This window comes from Clinocottus analis, unplaced genomic scaffold (assembly GCF_023055335.1).
Source record: "Clinocottus analis isolate CAN_PGR_092001 unplaced genomic scaffold, fCliAna1.0.p SCAF_25, whole genome shotgun sequence".
NCBI lineage: Eukaryota > Metazoa > Chordata > Actinopteri > Perciformes > Cottidae > Clinocottus > Clinocottus analis.
The window spans coordinates 1592924-1616718 of NW_027175987.1; the positions used below are offsets into that span (position 1 = coordinate 1592924).

The 23795-nt window shown below is 44.8% G+C and overlaps 1 protein-coding gene across 2 annotated transcripts in view; it reads right to left on the minus strand.

Annotated features, from left to right (window-relative positions):
- ssbp4 (single stranded DNA binding protein 4) overlaps positions 1–17005 on the minus strand; it is an 88526-nt gene extending 71521 nt beyond the window's left edge. For both annotated transcript variants that reach the window (XM_068591198.1, XM_068591196.1), the window contains exons 1-3: positions 16846–17005; positions 7105–7177; positions 2785–2846 (exon numbers count right to left, since the gene is read on the minus strand). In XM_068591198.1, the coding sequence (XP_068447299.1) occupies positions 2785–2846; positions 7105–7177; positions 16846–16901 (191 nt within the window). In that variant the 5' untranslated portion in view covers positions 16902–17005. The remainder of the gene's footprint in view (positions 1–2784; positions 2847–7104; positions 7178–16845) is intronic.
- Positions 17006–23795: the final 6790 nt, after the last annotated feature.

The following is a 23795-nucleotide window of genomic DNA, read 5'->3' on the forward strand; positions in this document are numbered from 1 at the left end:
AGATGTAACAGCTCGGCGATGGCCCCGTCTCCTACGTCGAAACTCGACGAGGGGGCTGGAGTTGGTATTTCTAACAGCTGCTCCGATTTACGATCTGAAAGATGGATGAATCAAGCAAAGGAGAGAGTGTTGGAGGAGAAAGAGGTGGAGAAGCCTCTCTAAAACCTGTGCGTACCAAGAGCCGTCTAGACATTTAGGGGCAGAGGACGGCTGCACTCGCACTGTTTTCTCTGCCCCTCACAAACGGAAAAGAATTTCAGCTAGAGGCGATCTCACAGAGGATCCCTCGACATACTGTTGTTGTGCTGAGGTTTTCATGTGTGTGTATGTTTTGTGTCTTGGGGTGAGGGGTGTGTGTGTGTGTGTAGAGGGGAGGGGAGGGGGGGGGATTCAGTGGCCATCCAGTGAAAACTGGTTAAAGCAATCGATTTGGGGATAAGGAGGAGACAACTAGCAGCAGCCAATAGAGAGGGAGCTAATGACACAATCAACACCTGCAGCCCTCGCTGAGCCTTTTCTTTATCCTTCCACCCATAACAACAGATGTGGATGAGTGACCCCCACCGCCGGGCTCTCTCTTCCTCCCCCAACATCCCCCTCCCCCTCCTCCCCCCATCCCATCCTTACAGCCAACGCCATCCTACAGGAAACAGCCACAGGAGCAGAGACAGGAGGGAAGAAAACCCCAGTGAGGTGCTGAGGAAGGGACGGAGGGGGCGGGGCTAGGGGTGGCGGCGGGGTCGGGGTCTTAGATTTGGCTGTTTAACACAAAAGAGGCTGGAATGCAAAGAGTTAATCCGTTCGGGGGTCTCTCTTCCGCAAACAAAGGGACAGGCCTCCAGACAAAGGTTGAGGGAGGGGGAGCGAAGGGTGAGGGATGAGGGAGGTTGGTGGCTTTCCTACCATCTGGAGCTTTTGTTTTGGGGGGGGGGGGGGGGGAGGCTGGAGGTTGGGAAGGGGTGTGTGGGTGGGGGGGTGGGGGGGTCTCCGCCCATCCAACCCCACCGGCGGCCGACCCCCGGACCCCACCCCCAGTGAGTCTCCACGTCCACGTGCTGTGTGGCCCAGACAGACGCCCCTCAGCGAGGTCATACTACACCGGAGTCCTGCCCCGCTCAGCCTGGCTAATCATCAGCCTCCACTCCAACTGCTCCACGCACACACGAGGTCATCTCCCACACTCTGCTAAAATATTTCAATGCAGTCAGAACACTCGGCTTCCCTCTCTCTCTCTCTCTCCCTCTCTCGCGCTGACACACACACACACACACACACATTGAGCCAGTCTCCCTGAGCCCTCTTATTGGTTCAGGCGGAGGCGAGAGCAAACCTACGCTGCGCTGTATATTTGTGTATGTCATCCTGTCAGCATTACTGGTAGCTGTCCAATCGAGAGCTGTCAGGTTGAGAGAAGCCAGGCTCTTTAAGGACCATTATGAACCGTGTCAACAGGCTGCACAATTACAACACACACTGGGGCCAGAGAGGATGAATGAATGAAGCCGCATGTCCGGGTTTATTACACAGGGCCGGCCGGGGGGCTTTGGGGATGAGCAGGGTAGCTTGAATGACAAACAAAGCGGGCCCTGTCAAACCTCTTATCCTGGCTCTCTTTGCCCCTTGTGCTGCCTTGCTTAGGATTCAGCCTCTCAACCTCCATGCCTGTCTGCATGCTTGATTCTTTGTCTGCATCTTTTCCTTCCTCGTCACTGCCCCGTCCGCTCGCTCGCCTCTTTGCCTTGAAGTTGGGTTTTCTCGCTCTTGGCCTGACGACAGGAAAGAGGGGGAATCCGACATTTGGGTGTTCCCGTTCCTTCTAATTCAGACACGCACGGTGTACGTGTCAGGCCGTAAGCCCACTGACCCGGCCGGAGAGAAAACAGATTTGTTTAAAGATACAGAAGGAAAACGTGGAAAAACCAACGTCAGAGCCTCGTTCGTTTAATGGAGCATACGGTTTAAAAGTCTCAGAAACTTGACGATGGAGTAGATGTTTTCAGACTGAGAGGAGGCGTGGCGGGACAGACTTGAAGCAAAGATGCTATACGTGAGGGGAAAGAGAGAGGTGGTGCTCTAAAAACAACAGGAAGCTACATACGTCAAAGATGGCACTCCCATCTCGAGGAATTTAGACCACACAGACGTGTTGGATATATTTGTTGATTCAATGTGACTGACTGGAGCTTTTGAAGGGTGTCACTACCCCCGATGGCATTCGCAAACAAACGGACACAAAAAACTTGCCTGGGCATAATTCTGTTTTTAAGTCTTTATCAGAAGTAATCCAGTAATTCAAAAGTAATACAGTGATAGTACATTGAAAAACAAGCTGTATTATGCCTTTAATGGTGCCAACGACACGCTTATACGGCCTGCAATTGAAACAATATCAACATAATAAGACATGGAGCCTTGATTTTGTCAGAACTAGTGTGACAGAAGATCTGTCTCTGATTCTCACTTTGATTGAACAGTGTACACTTTGATGGGAGGTTTAAAAAACTAAACCAAAAAAATCAGTTCTGCTTAAAAGGAAGGCAAGTCACCTCACTTGTCAATCAGAGGGATGCCAGAATAACAGCACTTGAACATGTGTGAGATAATCTACTTAGCATTCCCTGCAAATTACTGTCCCTCTCCACCATTGCACATTATTTTAGACCATCAAGTATAATTGTAAGCTGTTAAAGTAACGTGTGTGTGTGTGTGTGTGTGTGTGTGTGTGTGTGTGTGTGTGTGTGTGGTCAAGGGAGAGAAAGAGCAAGAAGATGAGCATGTACATACCACCACCATGAGTGTAAAAATCCTGGCGGTTCCCCGAGTGTGATGTTCTTCTCCCATCGGATCTGAGAGGAAGAGAGGAGTGGAACAGAGGACGGAGGAGAGGAGACAGAGGAGGGAAATGAGACATTTGACATGCCAGCATGTTTTATGCATATCGAAATCGTTTGGCTCAACTGTCCTCCCGACTTTAGACCGACAGCGATAGTCGGACAGAGGAATAGGCCGACGGCAGCGAAGTGCAGTGCAGCGCTGAGTTGGCGGATAAGGAACTGAGGCTGTTTTGAAGCAGCGGCCCTCTCCACTGCCCTCACAAACCAGCAGAGCTCCTGCCTGTATCTGGACACCGCGATAAGATCCATTGAGAGATAGCAGACCCTGCTGCCTGCTTCACACACACAGTCCTACTGACCTGACTCCACACACACACACACACACACACTCACATAGTCATACATACATGATTCACCCGAGTCTGTGAGGGCAGCATGACAGCAGCAAGATTTGTCTTTGTTTTTTTGTACATTAGATTCCAGCTTCAGATTTCTATTAAAGTGTCTATTCTATAGATTTCCCCAGTGCAGTTTATAGTGATGTGATGTGCCGTAGGTGGGTTGGGCTTGTTGATTTAATGCTGCTAAAGAGCTGAGTGCTGCACTGTGCAGGAGAGCACATAGAGTGGCAAAGTCCTCTCGGGGACAGAAGTCTATTGTGTGTATACTATAAATATGAGTGTGTGTGTGTGTGTGTGCCTCACTGAAGAGGAACAGAGGCTAATTGAGGTAGGAGAGTCCAGGTGATAGCGCTCTCATTAGATGAGCAGGTGTGTGTGTGTGTGTGTGTGTGTGTAGGCCTTCAGTTTACCTGCGAGGATAGAAGTCCCTTATCTATTGAAACATGTCTGTGTTTTTCTTTGTGTGCACGTGCGTGTGTGTGTCTGTGTGTGTGTGTGTAAAAGAGACCGGGAGGTACATAGGTGTTGAAGTTGAGAGATCTCTATGCAGTGCAAAGAAAACATCATTACGCCTTCAACAACACATACACTGGATTAAGCAACAAAAAACACAGAAACGCAGGAGAAACACATTCCTCAATTTGACGACACGTATGCAGCATAAAGAAACACTGGAAATACAGACGTGGAACAGAGACACGCTGCAAACCGTACAGAACGATGCTTTACGTGACATCCTGTTTAACAAACCTGTTTTATGTGACAATAAAACAATGTTTATTTCAATGAATCTATTAGTCTATTCACAGATTATTATGTTAATAGTTGATTTGTCATTTTTAGTTATTTTTCAAGTAAAAAAATCAAATGTTTCTGCTTCTAAAATGCTGGGATTTTATGCTTTTCTTTGTCATTATTTTAGTAAACAGTATCTCTTTGTATTTCAGACTAACACAAATTAAATAAAACAAACTATTTGAATGCATCGTCTTGGGGTTATATGGGAGATAATGTATATTTATACTTTCTTGTGGTATTTTTTTTGGATTTATCAAGATTAAACGTCAGGTTAACCGATAATCAGTAAGCAATTGTCCTCTTACTTGCTTTTTCCAGACCAAAGTCGAGAATTTGCTTTCACACTTTTCCATTGTGTTGTGTTTGATTCGCAGCGTGTCGATATTCACGGTTCATTTCTGCTCTTATGCATGTGTATCTCCCTAAATGTGCCGTGTTGTGTTTATTTGCAGCAATTTATTTTATGTGTAGTCAAGAAAAAGTGAAGATTTTTATTCCATTTCCATGTGCTTTCTTTAGTTGCAGTGCATTGAGCGCTCCCAGCCACCGTAGCGTGGAGAAACAAGCAGGAGAATAAACAGCGAGGAGATTTAACAGGAAGTTAATAGACAGGAACAGAAGAAAAAAACGGCAGATGATCAACGAAAAGAGAGGATTACAGGAAAAATACAAATCAAAGCCAGGAGTGGGTGATCAGGTTTTGTGTGCTTTAAGAAAGATCTGGAGAACGTTGACTGAGTGCCAACGAGGTAACCCAACACGCAGACGAGTACGACAAATCATGTCTGTTTGCAACCTTTCTTCAAATACTCATGAAAGCACATTTTATTGCCGCGTGAAGGGGAAAAGGTGAAAGGTCAGGCTGCTGTGTTTGTTTGGATATCTACCCATTAGCGTTAGTCTAATTCAAATGTCTGACTCTGACCACAGAAGACAGCAGAACACAAACGACGCTGCGGCTGAAATAAACAAAATCATTAAGCAATGTACGGTTGCGGGCGCAACATTTGGAGACAACTGGCGTCAAATTGACTTAGCAGTCTTTGCATGCATGCCTCGTGGACACGGATTGTTTGCGTGCATTTGTGTGTATGTTGTTCTAATCCCCGTCTGTGTATGTTGCTTGAATTCTAGTTTGAGGGCGTTTAAATGTGTGTTTGGGTCTATGTGCGTGTGTGTGTGTGTGTGTGAGTGTGTTTATGTGTGCCTCCGGTTGCTTGCCACCCAGAACTTCACCCCTTTTTCCAGCAGCTTACCAATAACACTCAATCTCCGGGAGAGAAGATTCACCCACGAGGGCTCTGAAATGAGCGAGGCTCTCTGCAGACCCGCCACTTGATCTCCCTGTGCTGCTTTCCCCCATCGCTGCTTCATATTTAAGACGTCCGCCCGTGGTTGTTGGCAGCCGGGATGGCCTCCAGCAGCACTGCCCCGCCCTGCCGCCAGCCTGCCTGCCCACCATAAGCTAAGGCAACCAATTTGTGTCTGATTGATGCATCCACGTGCCGGCAAGAGTGATTTTGGGATGGGCTCTATTTTAGGTGAATTCTCTTCTTTTTTTTTTTGCAGAAACCTTTTCAACTCAACTGGAAGACATATTCTTTATTTATTTAAAGAATATGAATGATCATATTGATAGTGACAGTTCTTTTACAGCTTGTTTTGTTGTTCAGGCCAAGTAAGACATAAAATAAATGGTTGTGGTGGAAAGCAGTCAGAAGCAACCCTGACAAACCTCAAGTCTAAAGGCGCAGCCGATTAAATAAATAGTTTGACACTCTTATTCACTTTCTAGACAGATGTAGCAAATGTATACCACTTTCATGTCTGTACTGTAAACATGAAGCTACAGTTAGCAGCTCAGCTTAGCATACGGACTGTAAAAAGGGTCAGCAACCGGCTGAAAACGGTGAAAACAACACTCCAGGAAGTTACTGTGCTCGACAGTCCCAGATGGTCGAGCACAGTAACTTCCTGTTTTTACATTTCAGTGTTAGTAAAGCAGTAAAATATAAGCTAAGGTACGCTGAAGTCGGCTAGCCTTAGCTTTATATTTACCATTTAGACATGAGAGTGTTATAGAGCTCACGATGAAACTCTAAGTTAAAAAAAAAAGAAAGTGAGCACATTTCCTGAAATGTCAAGCTATTCCTTTAATTCTCGATATAACGTGAACGTTAACAAGAAACCGGGAGAGAAACTAATTTCAACTTAAAAATCTGCTCTCTTAATCACCAGAGCCTGTCGCTAGCACTCTTCCAGATGATCAGCGTTGCTCACTAGACCTTCACATCTGGGTGTGCAGCGTGGGTTTGTGCAGATGCATCAGCATCTCTACGCGACTCTGCACTGAGCTCGCCTGATGAAGCGACAGATAAACACTGTCAGTATTAAAGTTGAATGATATGGACCTGCCTTTGTTTGCCATTAAAGCCGTCTCAGTGTTGGGAAGTGTATTAAGTGGCGCTGAATAAAGCCAGTGGGGCCGGAGAGGTGTAGTTCAGGAGACGGCCTGGACGCGGGACCATTAGCAGGAAGGATGTCCATTAAGGAAGAGGATGCAACACATTAGAGGCATTACCTCGTCGACAGTTCTGGGGCCTAAAATGAGACTAATAGGTACAGCAGACCTGGGAAACGTGGTCATGTTAGGTTCAAATATTAAAAAGGTGAACTTGATTTAACTTAGCATAAACGCATGCTCACAATATGTCAAAATGCTCTAACTATACAATATTTATGATTACAAATTGGAGCTAATAACGAAGGGCGGGTAATTATAGTTGTCCATGTTTACGTTCTCCAAAATGAATAAACACTCAAAAGAGCATTGCTGTTGCTCAGCAGCTGTAAATAAAATAAATGACAAATGTGTTGCCAAGACTTGGCTCATGATGTATTAATATTGTCTTAGTTTTTTAGTGCCCAGAGACCGGCTTTCAGTAAGATTGCTCAACAGCTGCATGAACCCGGAGCAACTTATAATGTGAATTCCATTCCTGGTCATACAATAGAAGGGGAACCACACGCACGCCTTAGAAACAGGAAGTCAAACTGAACGAAGGTCTTACCTCTGACAGGAAGGTCTGTGCTGATTTCTGTGCGCCGACATGAAGCAAATACTCGTACACATATAAAGCTAACCTGGAAAACAGAGAAAGAGAGAGAAGAAAGGTGTCAGTGTCGAGGTATCGCATCGTTTACACTCCTCAGACCTCCTCAGTACACTCTCGAAAAACGGCACTCATTTTGAAAGATTGTTTCAAAGTCAATAAAAAAAACAAAACAAAAAACAAGGTCATGCTCATCCTTAAAATGTGCCACATTTGTTTCGTTCCAAGTAGCCCGTGAACGCGAGTCCAACACGTACACGTGCACCACTGGCAGGAAACCACCCGTGTGTCATTTTAGATGGCGCTCGGATAAACAAGATTTCACAGTATGAGCATCTTATACACTGTGGAGGGGTTGTAAATGTGTGATGTAAAGCTCTGCAGCTCTGGGCTAAAGAGCCTCGGTGGCACTCGGCCATATCCCTGTGGTTTTAGTAACTCTGCTGTTGAGGCACACAAGCTGAAAACAAGACAGTGGAGACACCGAGGGAAACACGGACACAGGACACGAAAAATATCCTCACACGTGGCTGAAGTCGGATTCTCAGATGTCACCCAGCTGCTTGATGGATTCCTGCTATTTTTAGGTGTCACACACACATGTTGATGCCTATTAATGCATCATATATATATATATATAACTTAAACTCACTGAACATAGTCATTAAAATATTATTGGCTTATTATAACCGGCAGACAAACAGTAAAGCAATATGAGCTTTTAATTGGGAGTTTAATCTCACGTACCGACAAGAGTAAAGTCAAACGCTCCATCTCAATTTGCGTTCTTCCGTACTTAAACTTGCCACTCTGAGTGCATAAGTATACGTATAGCAAAATGCAGTGCACTTCACGTCGAGTACCCGGATGGTGTGCTGGTCGCGGTCAAAACGTCGAGTGTGGAACGCGGGACGCTTTTCACCCTCGATTGTCACTTTTGGCAAATTCGTGAAAATGGTCGAGATGGCAATCAATCGTATTGTCCACGTAGTCGCGCTTGGTCATGTGCTAAAACGCAGACGTCACTGTTACAGGTAGCGTTGACTCTTTTAGTGTTAAAACAACAAAGGACCTCTATCAATTGGCCGCTTTAACACCGATTTTTTTTTATTTATTCATAACTAATAAGACTAATGTCTTTTCAATTGACTATTATTTGACAAGTTGCGCCAGTTTTGACACTTCCTGTGCGATTTGTTGATCCAAAAGGAGTAAATGTAATGTTTTCACATAGCAAGTAAAAAAGTCTGGTTGCCTGGCAACAAGATGAGCAGACTCCATGAAGTCACTGCTCCCGGCTAAGAAATGCTCCAACTCAAAACCACTCGTAAAAGCACAACGAGTCTGTTTTTAAAATGTCTTAGACACGCGTCGTAATTCGCGAGCTTCGGAGGTGCCGGTCGGTGCATTTCGTTAAGAGCCGGGGAAGCCGTTTGGAAACTTTATGCTAAGCTAAGCTAACGGCGTCCTCTTTACAGCTGAATATGTTACGCACGGACATCGATTTTCTTATCTAACGCTAGACCAGGGCGCAAATAAGTGTATTTCCCAAATCTTGAACAAAGCCATGTTTTAACTGAAGAAGCAAAAAGGGCAGAAAGTTGCTGTGAAACCAGCTACATTGCACAGCGTGTGATTTTTTTTGGGGAGGGACCAGATCACGGCTCTCTCTTTCTCTCAACAGCTGACTCATCCTCGTTGCTTGTCACTGTCTTTGCCTTGTTAACTCTCATCCCTGTGAGACAAGGAGGGTCCAACTCAAGTGAAGAACAACTTAATAATGACAATGGTGTCCTCATATTCTTCTGCATCTGCAACAAAACTGTCAGGATCATCTCAGATCTTCAGTTTGTTGCCCACGCCACGTCCAGTCACACCAGCCTGGACAGACATCCCAGCCTGCAATCTGTTTTAAGTGTGTGAGTCACATGCATCAAGGCCGGACACACAGCGGTATTGACGTTTAAGTTGATCAACCTGATTCATTATCTCCTCAAAGTTAATTTCCCACCAATGTCCCGAAAACCCTCCGCTAAAAGAAAAATATCCCGCTCCAGCTGGTCCAAACCAGTTCCAACTAGACGCTATCGCCGCTTCCATTTCTCATTCTTACATCAGATACAACTGTATCAACACCCATTTCAGATACGCAGTGTAAACACACTACACACAAAAAAAGAGAAGAGGATTCAGTGTTTCTTTAAAGAGGCGTCACTAGTGAAAGGTCCGGTGTGCAGGAAGAGGGGATCGTGAGAAGTCACGAGAAGGAGCAAACTGCTTGTTGTAAATGTTTAATATTGATCTCCTGGTGTCGTTGAGTCAAACTGATCAGCGTTGTGTTGAGGACCAAGCCGGTCACGCTTAATTACGTGTTGTCTGAAAACGTGAATGCATGTGTTTTATACACATTTACATCCAGTAAATTACATCTTATGATAAAAAGGTTCATCAAGCTTTTCAAAATAAATGCTGTTGAAAGACATTTGATAGCACAAAAAGAAAGTATGAATGTTAAATTGAAAAAAAGTGATATCCATTTCTGCCATATCTTTGATTGATGTTACCTTTTTGTGTGATTTAAAGAGACTATTGAATACTTTTTTTTACATATAGAGTTGTCTTCCAGGGATGGGCTGCTCTGTAAATCAATGTCGGTGTAGTGGCCACATGAGGTATTGCAACTTCTGGGATCATCGTGGAATGGACGCAAACAACATTTTTGGACAAGTAGCGGCTATTAACTAGCATCACAACCCCCCAAAACTGACTATTATCCACTATTGTCTTTATAAGAATTGTATCCATTTGGTCCAATTACATTTAGAAAGTCTGGAAGAGACATTAAGTTATGTTGTCGCATTAATGTTTCGGCTAAAAGGAAGTCATGCCGCTCGGCCAGCGGGAGTCATGGACTCCGATGCTCTCGACCGGCTCGCTCTATCGGCCCAAACACGCAGATCTGCGGGGAAGTATACGCCCAGACAGCAACTTTTAAATGTATGGAGGCGGCGCCGTACTTGAACACAAGGACACTAATTGGATGAGTTTTAGTGAGTAAAACAAACTGTAAGAGTGTGTGTGGATAGTACCCGAAACTTCTCTAGTCAAACAATACTTCCATTTGATCCTATTAGGGTCCAGATTTGGAAAAATAACAAGCAATTTGTATGGTTTGCTCGCCAATGAAAGAGCCAAAATAGGGTTTTCGAATGGTCAGCTTTGTGTTTCTTGGTCGTCCGCCCGCTGAAGTAACCCGTGAGCCCGAGCAGTTCACGGGTTACTTCTGCAGGTACTGGGTAAAGTGAGAAGTCGGTTGGTGTAAAATATAAAAACGAGGTCCTCTTTGTAGTGTGAAATACCCAGCGGCAGGCATCGGCTCCTATATACCCGGCTCGCGCTGTGCAGGAATCGAACAGACATTCCCATGAGCATTGACCCTGGTGTGATCTCAGGGGCTCTATACGCACCAGTGATGGGCACCTGCCCCGGCTGCAATGCATTATTTAAAAACACTCATTCAAACCAGGCTGCAGGGGACACCTTTTGTTACTCTGTCAGAAGCAGTAAGTGTAAGGAGACTTTTTTTTGTGTGCGAGCTGATGGAGTAAAGCCCGAGGAAGGCCAGGTAGATAAAGGAGTCATGTGGGTGGGGGGGAGAGGGTGGTTGTACTGTACAGGAGAGCTGTGTCAGAGGGAAACTGAAGGTCAAGGCCTCGTCTCTTTCCTCCGTGAATACTATAAACCTGAATTCCTTCCCTGTGAACTCTGCACTCGTTACACATGTCACTCAGGAATAAGCGATGAGATGCTTGCGAGACAAACCCCGACCACGGGGCCCACTCCACAGCTCGCATTCCTCCTCCTTCCTCGGCTGTAGTCGTCCGCAGGTGAAATTTACCGATGACGTACGTTGATTCAAGTTACAATGACGAGGAGAAGATCTGTCTGGGAGTGGGAGGAGGAACATTTAACCTGCACGTTGACTGCTGACTAAATGAAAAGCTCAAGATGTGAAGCGGCTGAGTGACTTTACATTAAAAGAAAGCGAGAAGCCGCCAACTGTTTTTCCACCATATGGCAACCTGGTGGGAAGCCAATGCACTCTTTGCGATCTCCTTTTCCTTCCTGGCTCTAACCTTGTGCGGCGTAACTAGTGCTTTGCTCGACGTCCACACATCAAGGAGATCTCTCCCACTGCCTTGTCCCCAGGAAACACACCTGACATTTAGCCCTCGGGCTGCCCCGTCCAGCCCTCCCTCTCCTCCGCTCGCCTCCAGAGACAAGGGCATCTCGGCTTAGTTTAGCCAGCTAAAGCACAGACAGTTAGCAAATTAACTTTCATGTCCTTGTTTCAATAATTCAGCAGCCAGGGCAGGGTGAGCCAAGGTATGAACAGAGGAAGTGATGGAGGAGGGTTCAGCGGGGCTCGTTACGGCGCATACTTTCATATACGATCTTCAACAAAAGAATAAACATGGGTAGCGAATGCATAATTGATGTATTCAGAGGGGCACTGAATGTGGCACAAAGCGCAGCCGGGTAAAAAAAACCCAACAACAACACAAAATATTATTTCCTAAATATTAAATATTCATAAACATCGTATGAAAGCGGTACAGATCTGACTCTGCGGTGGCGAACGGGTGCGGTTGCGGCGATGTATCACTCGGATGCCGGTTTGGAGACACCTGTAATGCTGTGAAGCGGTTTCACTAAAGCTCATTCCCACTGCACACACAGTTTATATTTGCTTGGCTTTGTTATGGCAGTTCCTTTGTCAAAACAAATCAGTGTCAGCACGCGTGTAAACACGCCTGGCTTTAGCCACGGGTTAATCCACACTGACACACACAAACATTTAGTCCGCTCACTTTCTACCAGCAGCGCCGCTCCGTGACGGTTACCCATCGACACGCTCACCTGTGAGTGTCCCCTCACCTCACGAGGTTAACTGACTGATAACTTGCTCATTTTCAGTTTTCAATGAAAGAGGCAGAGGAGACGCGTCCGTAATGACTCGGGATGAGAGATTATATTGACATAGCTGACATCGTTTTGTTATCACCTCCTCCCACAGCAGTTAATGAGCACGGTAATATGATGGAACTTTACCCTCAATAATCCGATTAAATCATTTGTTTCCTATGTTCATCCTCAGGAACACATGAAGTCTTTCTTAAGTACCTGTTGTCTATTGAGACAGCAGCTTTTCTCTTGTCTGCTAATAAACGAGACGCACGCACACAAACACACACACACACACACACACACACTTCTCTTCTGTGTGCTCTGTCGCCAAACTGATTAACGACTTCAGGCACGTAGCCTCAATATTTATACTGTCTCCTTTATTTCAAGTGAGAAAACTAACAAATTTGTGCGGATGCACCCAAAGCCGCTGACGAAAGGCAGCATTAATTGACTGTTGACACGTCTGAATGAAAGCAGTCAGCCAAAGGGTGCCGAGGGTAAATCAAGGGTTTCTTTACTTTGGGTGCAATGTTTCTGCCTATGTCAGCGCGCAGCTCTTTATGCTTCTCTCAAAAGGGTAAAATGCAGATGGCAGAGACATCTGTGTAGAATCAAAACCATGCATTCAGACCTGAAGATGCCCATTAAAGTGCATGTAAATACGTGGGAGGAGCCAGAGGAGGAGCGGAGGATGTAAAGAACCCCCCGCGTGCAAAACAAACTGATTAACTTCAAGTTCTTGAAGTTCCTTTCCCAAACAAAACCCATCGACACTTGAAATCGCACAAAACTGTCTGTAAACAAACACGGAAGATTGGAAAACAAACGCGGGGAGCAGATTTCTTTTTGAAAAAATTAAGGACGCGCTTTTTTAAAAGGACGAGACGGTTGATCCAGCTATTAAATGTTTTTGTGAATGGCACCTTTAATTAGAAAGCTGGATTCATCAGTGCATGTTTCAAAGGGGATCCAGTTACTAAATAATAAGGTGACATCAATAGTGAAGCTGCTGTACCCCTGTTCAAATTAAATTAAATAAAAACGCTAGGGAAAATAAAGTGTAGAGAGTAATTAATTTCTTTGGTCGCAAGGGCACCAGGTCGTCCTCTGCTTTTATGAATAATATCATTATTATTATCAATGTTTTCTCTTCACAAAATGTCTGATCACAATCAAGTTTCTCAAGGATGTGGAAAATAAAAACACTTCAGTCGCACTCGGGCCCGCTGCTGTGAACTCAAGACAGTGAAACCAGGCAGCGATTGTATGGCGAGGCCTTGGCTCGGGGGAGGAATCCACATTAATTGTGAAACGTACATGTGAGCGTTTTATGTTGCATTTCTGAACAGGTTGGATTCCACACTCGGCTTCTTTGAAAAGAAACAGAAGAAGAAGAAAAAACGCACATTACTGTGCGGTTGTCTATTGGAACTTTTTCTTAAAAACTCCTGTGAACTGTTCAGGTGGCTGATGGCTGACGTGTTCAGTACAAACACGGAGGTGCATGCAGAACTATGGAGGCGCATTGATTCTACTTATGGAGGTTGTTTTTTTTTAGGTTTCAGACTGCACATCTGGACCAAATCTGACAACTTCTCAGTGAAATCCACCAATCCTCATTACAGGACGATCGTGAGACCGAGAGCTGGTCAAAACACGGAGAGACCTTCATTGCGGCCGCTTGAACTTTTCTTCAATTTTTCAAGCTCCACTCTTTTTTCTTCGGGTTGAAAGAGAAAGTGAAGAAACAATGATGATGGAGAACATATTTCTTTTGGCCCGTTCGTAAACCCTCAGGTTAATCCACGATTTCCCTGAGAAGCTTCAGCAGCTGGTCCGTCACTCCTCACGACACCAGACTGGGAACTAAAACCAAACGGTGGAGTAAAGTATGTTTGAAATGTGGATGACGGGTTTGAGAATGATGGCATTGCGGGAAACACACAACGCAACTTCTTCCTGGTAGCGACTCACATGTCCTGCACACACCTTTGTGTTGTCTGGTTGCTCTCACACATTACCGCTCTCTCCACGCTCGACTTTTCCTTCTAAAACTTTAGCGTTTAGAATCTAACTGCACTTTAGTGAGTCTGAAAAAGGAGGATAATAACCTTCAACAGGCACACATTCGTACATTACTGGGTCAAAAACATCCTGTAGAACAAAAGGAAAACTATTTTCTTGTGTATTTTGAAGATACAATCTGACCAAAACGTATTCCAACCACACTTTACACTTCAGCCAACATATTATCAATGTATAGTGTATTTAGTGTAATGTATGACTTCATGATCAATCCTCTTAGCAAGAGCTGCAGCTGTGATACTTGTGTCCTCCCTTATGAGTGAGTCCAGCCGGGGCGCCCTTTTTTTTTAAGTATCTGAATATGTAAAGGTCCATATGAATATGGAAATATGAATATGAGCTAATTCAGTGGTGCATTGAGGCAGCTGTTGTGAGCTCCACATTTACAAGGAAACATGTGTTGGCCCTGCGGGGCAGGTTAGGGTGACAAGACAGGTGAGGGGAGAGGGCAAGCGTCATCCATTATGTGTGGACAATACCTATAGGCCTGTGACGTGCGGCGGGCAAACACACACACACACACACATAAGCTTAACCACATATAGACATGGGTTTGAACAAAAAGAGATTTATTGTGGGGTTTCTGATCTCTGAACAAAATGCAAACAAACAACAAGAGTTGTGTTATTCACATGCAGCATCGAAAAACAGACGCATTCATCATTTCCAGCTCCCGAAAGACGATTTCTTATAGGTTAAATTATTAATCCTCCTCCTACACTTTCATTTGAAATACATGCTGCCTCTGCACTGATTTCACTCTCAATAACACATGAAGCATAATCCACACTCTCTGAACAAGCAACTAAGAGCCGTCTATATTTAACAAAAACTCCCCGCATTTAAATTACCCACTGATTTCAATGAGTTGTGAAAAAACTAAAGTAAGGAAGCAACGAACGCCGCACACAAACAGGTGTAGAAGCGGCCCAACGTCTGCTGATGGTTCATATGCAATATTAAAGCATCATATCAGTTCAAAGGTCACTCTGCCTGCTGTTCGTCAAACCACATGGGAGTGTTTTCATTTAGGATTCGCTCCGCACAGACACAAACACACATGGAGCTGCTCAATTTTCCGATAATCGGATGTGAATCCAGAGTGAAATGAAACGCTGGTGGCACCAGAAGTGTGCAAAGTCGTATTCGAGGAAGCTTACACTAAGCACACGAGCGAGGCCACATCTCTAGGAAGCTTAATCAATTGAATGTGACACGGCAATGCATCAAAAAAAAATACAAGAGAGTCTCTAAAGAAATTTTGTTTCTATTACAGATGGATGAGGTGCTGTGGATCTGCACAGCCTCTCAGGACCTGACTGTGTTTTTTGGATTACAATTGCATCTCAGCAGGGGATGCCTGCTCACTCCTCTAACCCCAGACTGTTTAGTGCTTAAAAATAGCAAACGGAGGTAGAGGGCTACACCGAGCTAAAGCGAGGGGATGCAAAGAAGGTCCAAATCTGTGAATGGCCCCATGCAGGAGTATTGGAGGCATGCGTCGAAATAGAGAGCAGAGCACTTTCAGTCAAGAGACAGGGACATTTAAAAAAGTTACATTGGCTTTTCCATCTTTTAACCAGTAGTCCGTGCACTATTAAATGTGCTTTTTTTTGTGAGGGTGGAGGGGAAAGAACATTTAACACAAAAGCTAACAAAAAAAGCATGATGGAGTCTAAGAAAAAAAACAGATTTTTTTTTGTTTTTTTTTTGTGTGTGCAATATTTCCACACACATGAATAATAACGTGCGATACTACAACCGCGGACTTGTGCTAGAAGTCTGTAACATGGACAGCTCGGTGCTCGTGGCAGCATGTCTCTTCTCTTTCTCCCTTTGGCGTGAGCCGATGCTTTTTAAAAAAAAAAAAAAAAAAAAAAAAAGTTTAGCACCGCTGTCTGGCTGCTGAACGGCACCAAACTTTTCCCTTCATCGCCAGGTTTGATTGCGCCCCGGCGGCGTCACGCCTCGGAAGCACAGAGCACACACAGCCCGAGCGAGCTGCCCGTTTCTATTTCTAAAACACGGAATATAACGCAGCCGCCCGGGCAGCTTCCATACCTCTGAAAGTTTACGAGAGGACGAGCGAGCGCAGGGACCAGCACATCCACCCCGACAGAGACATGTTTTACAAGAAATGAAATAAAACACACACACACACAGAGAGAGAGAGAGAGAGAGAGGGAGACACACAGAAAGAAAGAAGGAAAGGAAAGAAAGACGCGCTACATCTTCTTCCGTCCAATGCTCTGCAGAAGCGTGTTGTATCGTCACATTAAATAACATTGTTGCTGCCCGGAGTGTGCGCGCGTTGCACGGACGCACAAATATAAGTAAATATCCCGTGCACACACAAAACCCAACGACAACACACACACACACAAACACAACAACAACAGGAGAAGAAAAAAAACGCGAAAGTGCAAACAAGAGGTAGAAATGCAGGACCGGTTAAAGTTTAAGAGATGCCCCTCTGAGGTGGTCGCAGGAGGATAAACCCCGCGCGCAGGAGCGCACTTTGGGTACAGTACGCTGCTTTTAAATTGCACTACCTAGTTTAGAAAGTTGGACTCCCCTCCAATGCCCCCCTCGCCCCCCGATAAGCAGGTAAAGTCCTCACGTATAAGCGCGTAATTCACTTACTTTTCTCTCGCTTGGCTATCGGAAGGGACGACAGCTCCTTTACCTTTGGCGTACATGCTGGATTCTGTTTTAAGACTTTTGCCCCACTCAACACCTGTCAAAGAAAGCAGCCAGGAAAACGCTCCATCTCCATAGCTACCCCTTTAGTGTTTTTCCTCCCCCCTCCTCCTCCTCCTCCTCCCTCCCCTCCCTCCCCTCCCCCCTCCAGCTTCTCCTCCTCCTCCTCCCCCTCCTCCTCCTCCTCCTCTCTGCTCTCCCCTCCCTCCCTCTCTTTCTCTTCTTTTTTTTTTTTTTTTTTTTTTTTTACATCTCCAACATTGGCCACAAATCAGGCACAGTTTCTGTTGGGGGGACTTGAAACCGTCCTGGTGGATTTTTTTTTTTTTTCCCCTCCTCAGCCGCTGTTCCGCAGACCTGCCGCTCCTCCCTCCGTTGTGCACACGGTGGGGGCTCCTTAAAGGGAAACACACACTTCTTGTTTACTGACCTCAGAAACATGAGGAGAGAAGGGGGGAAGATGGGGAAAGGCATGCCGGGTACAGGGCTCTGCTCTAAACGGCTCCAGCCAGCTCTTTTTGGGAGGCTGGCAACAGCCCTAATGTTTTTCCCCCCTAAAAAGACATTCCAGGACTTCGGCTCCAATTTGTTTTTTGACTTTGACCCGCACCAATGAGGACACTATTGTCATGTTTTAACACGTTTGCATGCTTTTTGGAAGGCGTTATCTCCCATATTGTGGTTTTTGTCATGACCCAAAACAAAGTGCTATTTTTTGTTGTTCGGGCTGAACCAAACAGCCCAAAGCGTCATTCATGACATTGACATTCATATTCTGAGTCCCTGTATGAATGCGGCGCTCCGGTTAAAACTCTATATTCCTGCACAGATGCAGATAAAAGAAAGAGCAGCATAAGATTGTTGGACTGTTGTTGATTGAACATAATATTTTGTTTCAAACCGTATTTGTTGGCCTTTTAAAAACTCAATTTTCACTGCGGACAAAAAACAGTTAGTTCTTCTGCTCGCGGCGAGTGGGAGGCATGCAATGACGAGTTACATTTATTTAAGGAGGTTGATTTAGGTCGCTGAAGACAGACATTCAAATCTTAATTCAAAAACTGGTAAGAAGCTGTGAATGCGTGTTTTTAAAAAAAAAAAAAAAAAAGAAGACATTCGTTACAACCGTGTACTAAAAACACACCAGCGTAGTGGCAAAGTGCGGCCTGTAGTGAGGTCCTATATCTACGCAAAAAAAGGTATGCGGAAAATTGAGAGGAGCCAATCAGAGAACAGATTCCTGCGCTACAAACAACGTCTTCCTGCCTGAAATGCACGCGCATGCCCCCTGGCCGTAGAAAAATGTAATAAGCACGGCGGGCCGCGCTTCGCCGCTGCCTGCTATGTTTTCGGCATTCGAGGAGCCTTTGGCCCCGAGAAATCCTCAGCTGGTGTCTGAAGAATATTTAGTTTGAAGGAATAATGAGTTCTCCTTAGGATAGGGAGGTTCAAGGATTATTACCAACTCAAGCGCTTGTCTGGAAAGACAGATGAACAAAGGCAGCAGTTCCAATCCAATCTTTTAATATTGCATAGTTCAACTGGTTTACCTGACAATTTAAGAAAAATGAAAAGATATTAATCTGGGGATCGTAATTCCTCATTTTAATGATTTATAATCCAACAAAGGCAATGCAGCCTAACAAAGAAGATTGGCATTAATCTGGGGTTTTGCAGAATTGCCAAATATCAATGTTGTCGAGCAATACATTTGTATTTGTATTTGAACAGATGCTATAAACCTACACGACCGTGTGCAGATGGTTCATGAGTTTGACTGACAGCTCGTCCTGAGACCTCAAAACCGACCGGGAACTCCAGTTCTTTTGTCTCCTTTTTGTGTCGTCTCTTCAGGAGTTGGAGAGTAAAAGCAACAAAGCGGCGCTGCCCAGTATAACATACATCTATTTGTATGCACCCACGCGTTTGAGTTTACTTCAAATCCAGTCACGGCGCCCTGAAACCCAGTTGCGTACGGTCTGAACGCACCTTTCTGACTCGTTGAACCACTGTTCTTGAATGAGCATGCATTGAACAGCACGTAGAGCTTCCCATTCCTCTGGATTCAGTGTGGTATTGTCTGACGGGGACCATTTACACCAGGACAAACACACATTTCCCAACACAGGGACAATCAGTTTGGGACCCGTCTTCCACAAAGCTGCTGGACCAAGACGCCCCTTTCACAGGACATGTGGGGCGGTGAGGCCGGGAGCTTTCGACTCGCGGGTCCCTTTAAACCTCTTCATCATGCGACCCATTTTACACACTTAACTCAGACCCTGATCGTGATGTGGGTCATCAATACAGGTCATCAGGCACAGGCAAAATAAAGAAGTTCGCCAACTCTTGACCCATGCTTCAAGTGAAAGGAGCAAGGCACTTGAAATAGCTCGAGAACTGTTCACAGTCTGCATCACTGGTGCGAGTGCTGTCAAAGTGGTACGAGGATTGGGCCTCTGAAACCCTTATTGATTTTTGTTTATATCAGTGGGTGTTTGCCTGATGATAATCACTGGCTGAGGTCAAAGACGATGCACCTTTTCTTTCCACAATTATTTGACTCAAACTGAGAGATAATCATGATAGTATAGTCTGGTCAGAGTACAACCAACCACACAGGCAGCTCGGAGGTTTACTTCACGCAATCTGCTTTCTGAGCAGCAAAGAACGTGATCTTTTGCTATTCACACGATTAGAAACAAAATCAAAAATATGAACGCTTTTGATGTGGATCCAGAGGCGATGAGTTAACCAAGGGCGTTCTTGGTTAAGGCTTAAGCAGCAGCCTCCAGTGCCAAGTCATATACTCACAGCAAAGAGATGGCCGCACAGTCAGAACACAGCTTCTACTGTACATCTCACGTCTCGCACAGCGCCCCATCCTGATGAGATCTTTAGCTGATTGTTAGCTAAAAGGGGATTGGTTATTATTATTCATTCCAACTCTGACACCCCAACGACCCGAGGGCAACCCACTTTCCCTGGTACTCTTACACCTCCGACTCCAATTACAAAGCAGCTGCGGAGAGGTGGCACACTGGTTGTTCCATATCACCCAATGTGCTGTATTATAGCGTCTATGATTAGCTACCAGATCCTTAAAGTGAGACAAGTTTATGGTGTTTGTCAACCCGGCTTAAAGGCAGGACGTGCCTGTGATCTTTAACTTGTAATATCCTATAGCATGCTCCCTTATCAGGCCAGTTTACTGCTCACAGAGATCAGTGTATGATACAGAGCCGGCTACAAGGACACAAGTGTTGAGGTGTTTAATAGCTACACAATGGATTGTTTTATATTTGTAATTTAAGAGGTTCTCCAACAATTTTGTATTTGGGGATCTCAGAAGAGAAAAAAAGATGAAAATCTAAACAGCAGGGTTATTTTAAATTGACTTCAGAGCATAGGGCAGGCTACGATAACCAACATCCCACATGTCCCATAATGTAAAGCACATTTAATTACAACAGTTCCAGTTTGAAATCTAGACTCTCTGTGAAAAGAAATCAACGGCAAATTAAGTCCACCCTTATGACATCATCAGGGTTGTTATTAAACCAAAGAAAACATATTAACAAAAAGGAAGTTTGACTTCTTGTGATTTGTTCTAAAGTTGAATTTGTTTTGATCATTATATGTAAAAAGAAAATTGATCTAATGTAAAAAATAAAAAAAAAATTAAAAAAAACCATTGTAAAAGTAAAATTTACACGCAAAAAATGTTTTATGTATAAAATACATTGTTTTTTTTGTTTACATTTTGTAATTAGATAATTGGTGGTAATGCTCCTTCTGGTTGCAATTTGCAATTAAAAAGGAGAAGAAGCGTTCAAATCTTCATATCCGGTGAGTGATAAGAGTCTGGCTTGATGTGAGACACCTCTGTCCTGTTGACATTCTTGCACTAAGTACATATAATGTACACAGTGTACTACATGGAAGTGGAAACGGAAGCATCAAGATCAAGAAGAAGCAGTGCGCTGAAATAAAAGAGTTATACAACATCGCAACAGCAAAGATAAGTTGTCATGACTTGTCACGATGACCAATAAAGACGCTGAGATGATACCTTTCAGACTGGCTTCATGACACGTGGCTTTGGTGAAATAGAAAAACTGCTAATTCATAATACATGTTTGACGTCAAAAGCTTAGAGTAATAATAGTAATGATATGTAACAACTGCAATTTCAAGTAATAGAGACCCCGCCTAGCAGCAGTATATCTTTCACTGATATCGCTTAGGATATCAGGGTAACAAAGGAATTAATGTCAGAGAGATAAAAGAAAACCATGATTACATGTCCTTAGTCTGGCAGCCCGTAACTATTCGGGGAGTAACCCAGAGGTAAGCGAGTGCTTCTTCCTGCTTCTCTCTCTGTCATTTTCGCTTTTGGGTGGCCTTTCGTTCACTCGGGCAAGCAATGCAGTGGTTGCAAAGCCAGGAACCACTAAGCCACCTCTGGCCATATTCCTTTACACTGAATTGTGCGTTCAACTCTTGTTGCCCCGTCGCTGTCTGAAGAGTGCAGTCCTCCCCCATTAAAGACAAGCCATGTTATGCAACAGCTCCCGCAGTGAGGGTCCACGTCGGGGCGTGCAGGCATCCAGTACCCCTGCTAGCTCTCCGCCCCGACGTCGGCCTGCACGGGAAGGAAAAACACAATAAGTTGCAGTCCAGACCAACAGAGGAATTCCCCCAGCCCCTGCCTTTGTGAGGCCAAATTGTAATTAATCACAGGTTGAATAATTCAGCGCCGAGCGAATGGATGCCTTTCTCAGCCCATTTCTCGGCACCTGCCTCAGGAGGAGTCCCCAGAGCTTACATGTGTGTGTGTAGGTTATGTTTGTGTGTGTGTGTGTGTGTGTGTGTGTGTGTGTGTGTGTGTGTGGAGAAGCTCTTCCAGGGCCAGTAAAAAGAGAATCACACAAGCCAGAAACAACCAAACACAAGACAGCAATGAAACCTCCGCCCTACAATCCCTATGAGTCAGCCTTGACTCGCAGTGGCCCCCTTGATCCGCCTCTTCTCGTCTTCTTCGCTCACTCGTCCATCTTTCCTCTCCTCCTCCTCCTCCTCTTCCTCCTCCTTGACATCTTGACTTAGAAAGGATAAATGGCACTTTGAAATGCATTACGGAGAATTTTCAAATCTCTCTTTATGTCACTGATTGGGTCAACAGGTTGGAAGCTTATCTGTTTGCATGGAACAGAGAGTTGGAGACAGGAGAGGATGATGCTCATGTGGCCAAATCATTGATGGTAATCCCGTGAAATCCACACAGGAAAGCGCAACAGGACGTCATCGCTCTATAGTTCCATCAGCCGGCGTTAACGTGAAACATACATCCCTGGCTGCCTTTTCGGTCACTTAATTAAAATCACGCTTCGACAAACAAACAGGTCTTGTTGTGTTGTTTGGTTTGAATAATGCTCAGCTTAAGGTGTTTACTTTGTCATTGCAAACAAAAAAATCTCAGCAAAGATTAAATACAACACTGTGCATGTGGGAAATTGTATACAGCAGTAAATAAAATACAAACTATAAATCCATCTGCACAACGCAGCCTTGATAAACATCGACTGCCGCCGAAACATTTTCGAGGCTCTAAGCCCTCCTGCTTACATAACTTCAAGCACTCTGTTATCCCGAAAATGAGCCTGTCTGTCTTGAATTCTGCCTGTCTGCGTTCCTACCTACCAGCTGTTCTGTCTGTCCGCCTGCCTTTCCTGTCTGTTTGTCTGTTTTGATTTGCGTCATTCCACTTGGTCACCAAGTATGTCTGTGCCATTCCCAAACACCCGGCATCACCCGGCACCACCCCCCTCTCCTCCCACCACCACCACCACCACCACCACAACCGCTCGCTTCCCTTCATCCATCTGACACCCGGCGGCTCCTGCGGGCCTCTGCTGTGATGAAGAAAGACTGTGCTCTTCAGCGCTGCCATAATTAGAGACAAAAGAAAGAAAGAAAGCTTTGGCACTCGTTGCTTCTGAGCGCCTCCTCTGCAGATACAGGTTGCAGCCGCACATGAAAGCAATAATAAGAAAAATTCATCTCCTATATCTTTCTTTCCGCGCCGCCTCGTAAAAATGTTCAAAGTCATTGCAAACTTTAAAAACACTGTTCCACATATCGCAGTTGACAATACAAACGCCTTAATGGGTAAAAGAGATCTGTGTTGCATTTTCTCCTTTTTCTTTGCAACTTGTTTGCGCAGTTACTTCAGATTTAGCAGCTGATGAAGGCACCTGAGCATTAATCGAACCTTGGACTCAAGAGTGATGAGGCGTTCACATTGAAAACACAACCGCATAAAAACAACTAAAACATGCCAGGGGCTGGTGGGATGATGTTGTTTCCATGCTTGGCTCCCACAAATATATGTAGCCATACAACTAAACTACATTATCAATCATGTTTCGAGGGAAACGTGTTTTTCTCCTGGATTACGATCGCCGTTTTAAACATGTGGTTAACGTCAAAAAAGGCAACGAAATGTATTGGCGAAGTTTACTAAAAGATCGATTAGCTTGAATAAATACATTTGTCTCGTAACTTCAATCACAAAAGTAACATTAAATGTTCATCTTATCGTTAATGTAAGCCAGCGTTGACTTTTTATTTCACCGTGGACACGGACAGCCGTCTCCTGAGTGTTTGATTCGAGAAAAAAAAACAATTTGCGACACGTCAAAAACAAACGTAATGAGTAGAAATACATTTCCCTCGAAAATGCAGTTGTGTTGCCTCGCTGTGAGACGCCGAGGGCCGCCGGCCAAGTGTCGTCGTTAACGAGTTGGAACGAGTTGGTTTAATCACAAGCCGCTTATGTCTGCATGGACGCAGCGCGGATGGAAAGCCTGATGGAATCAGGATCGGAATAT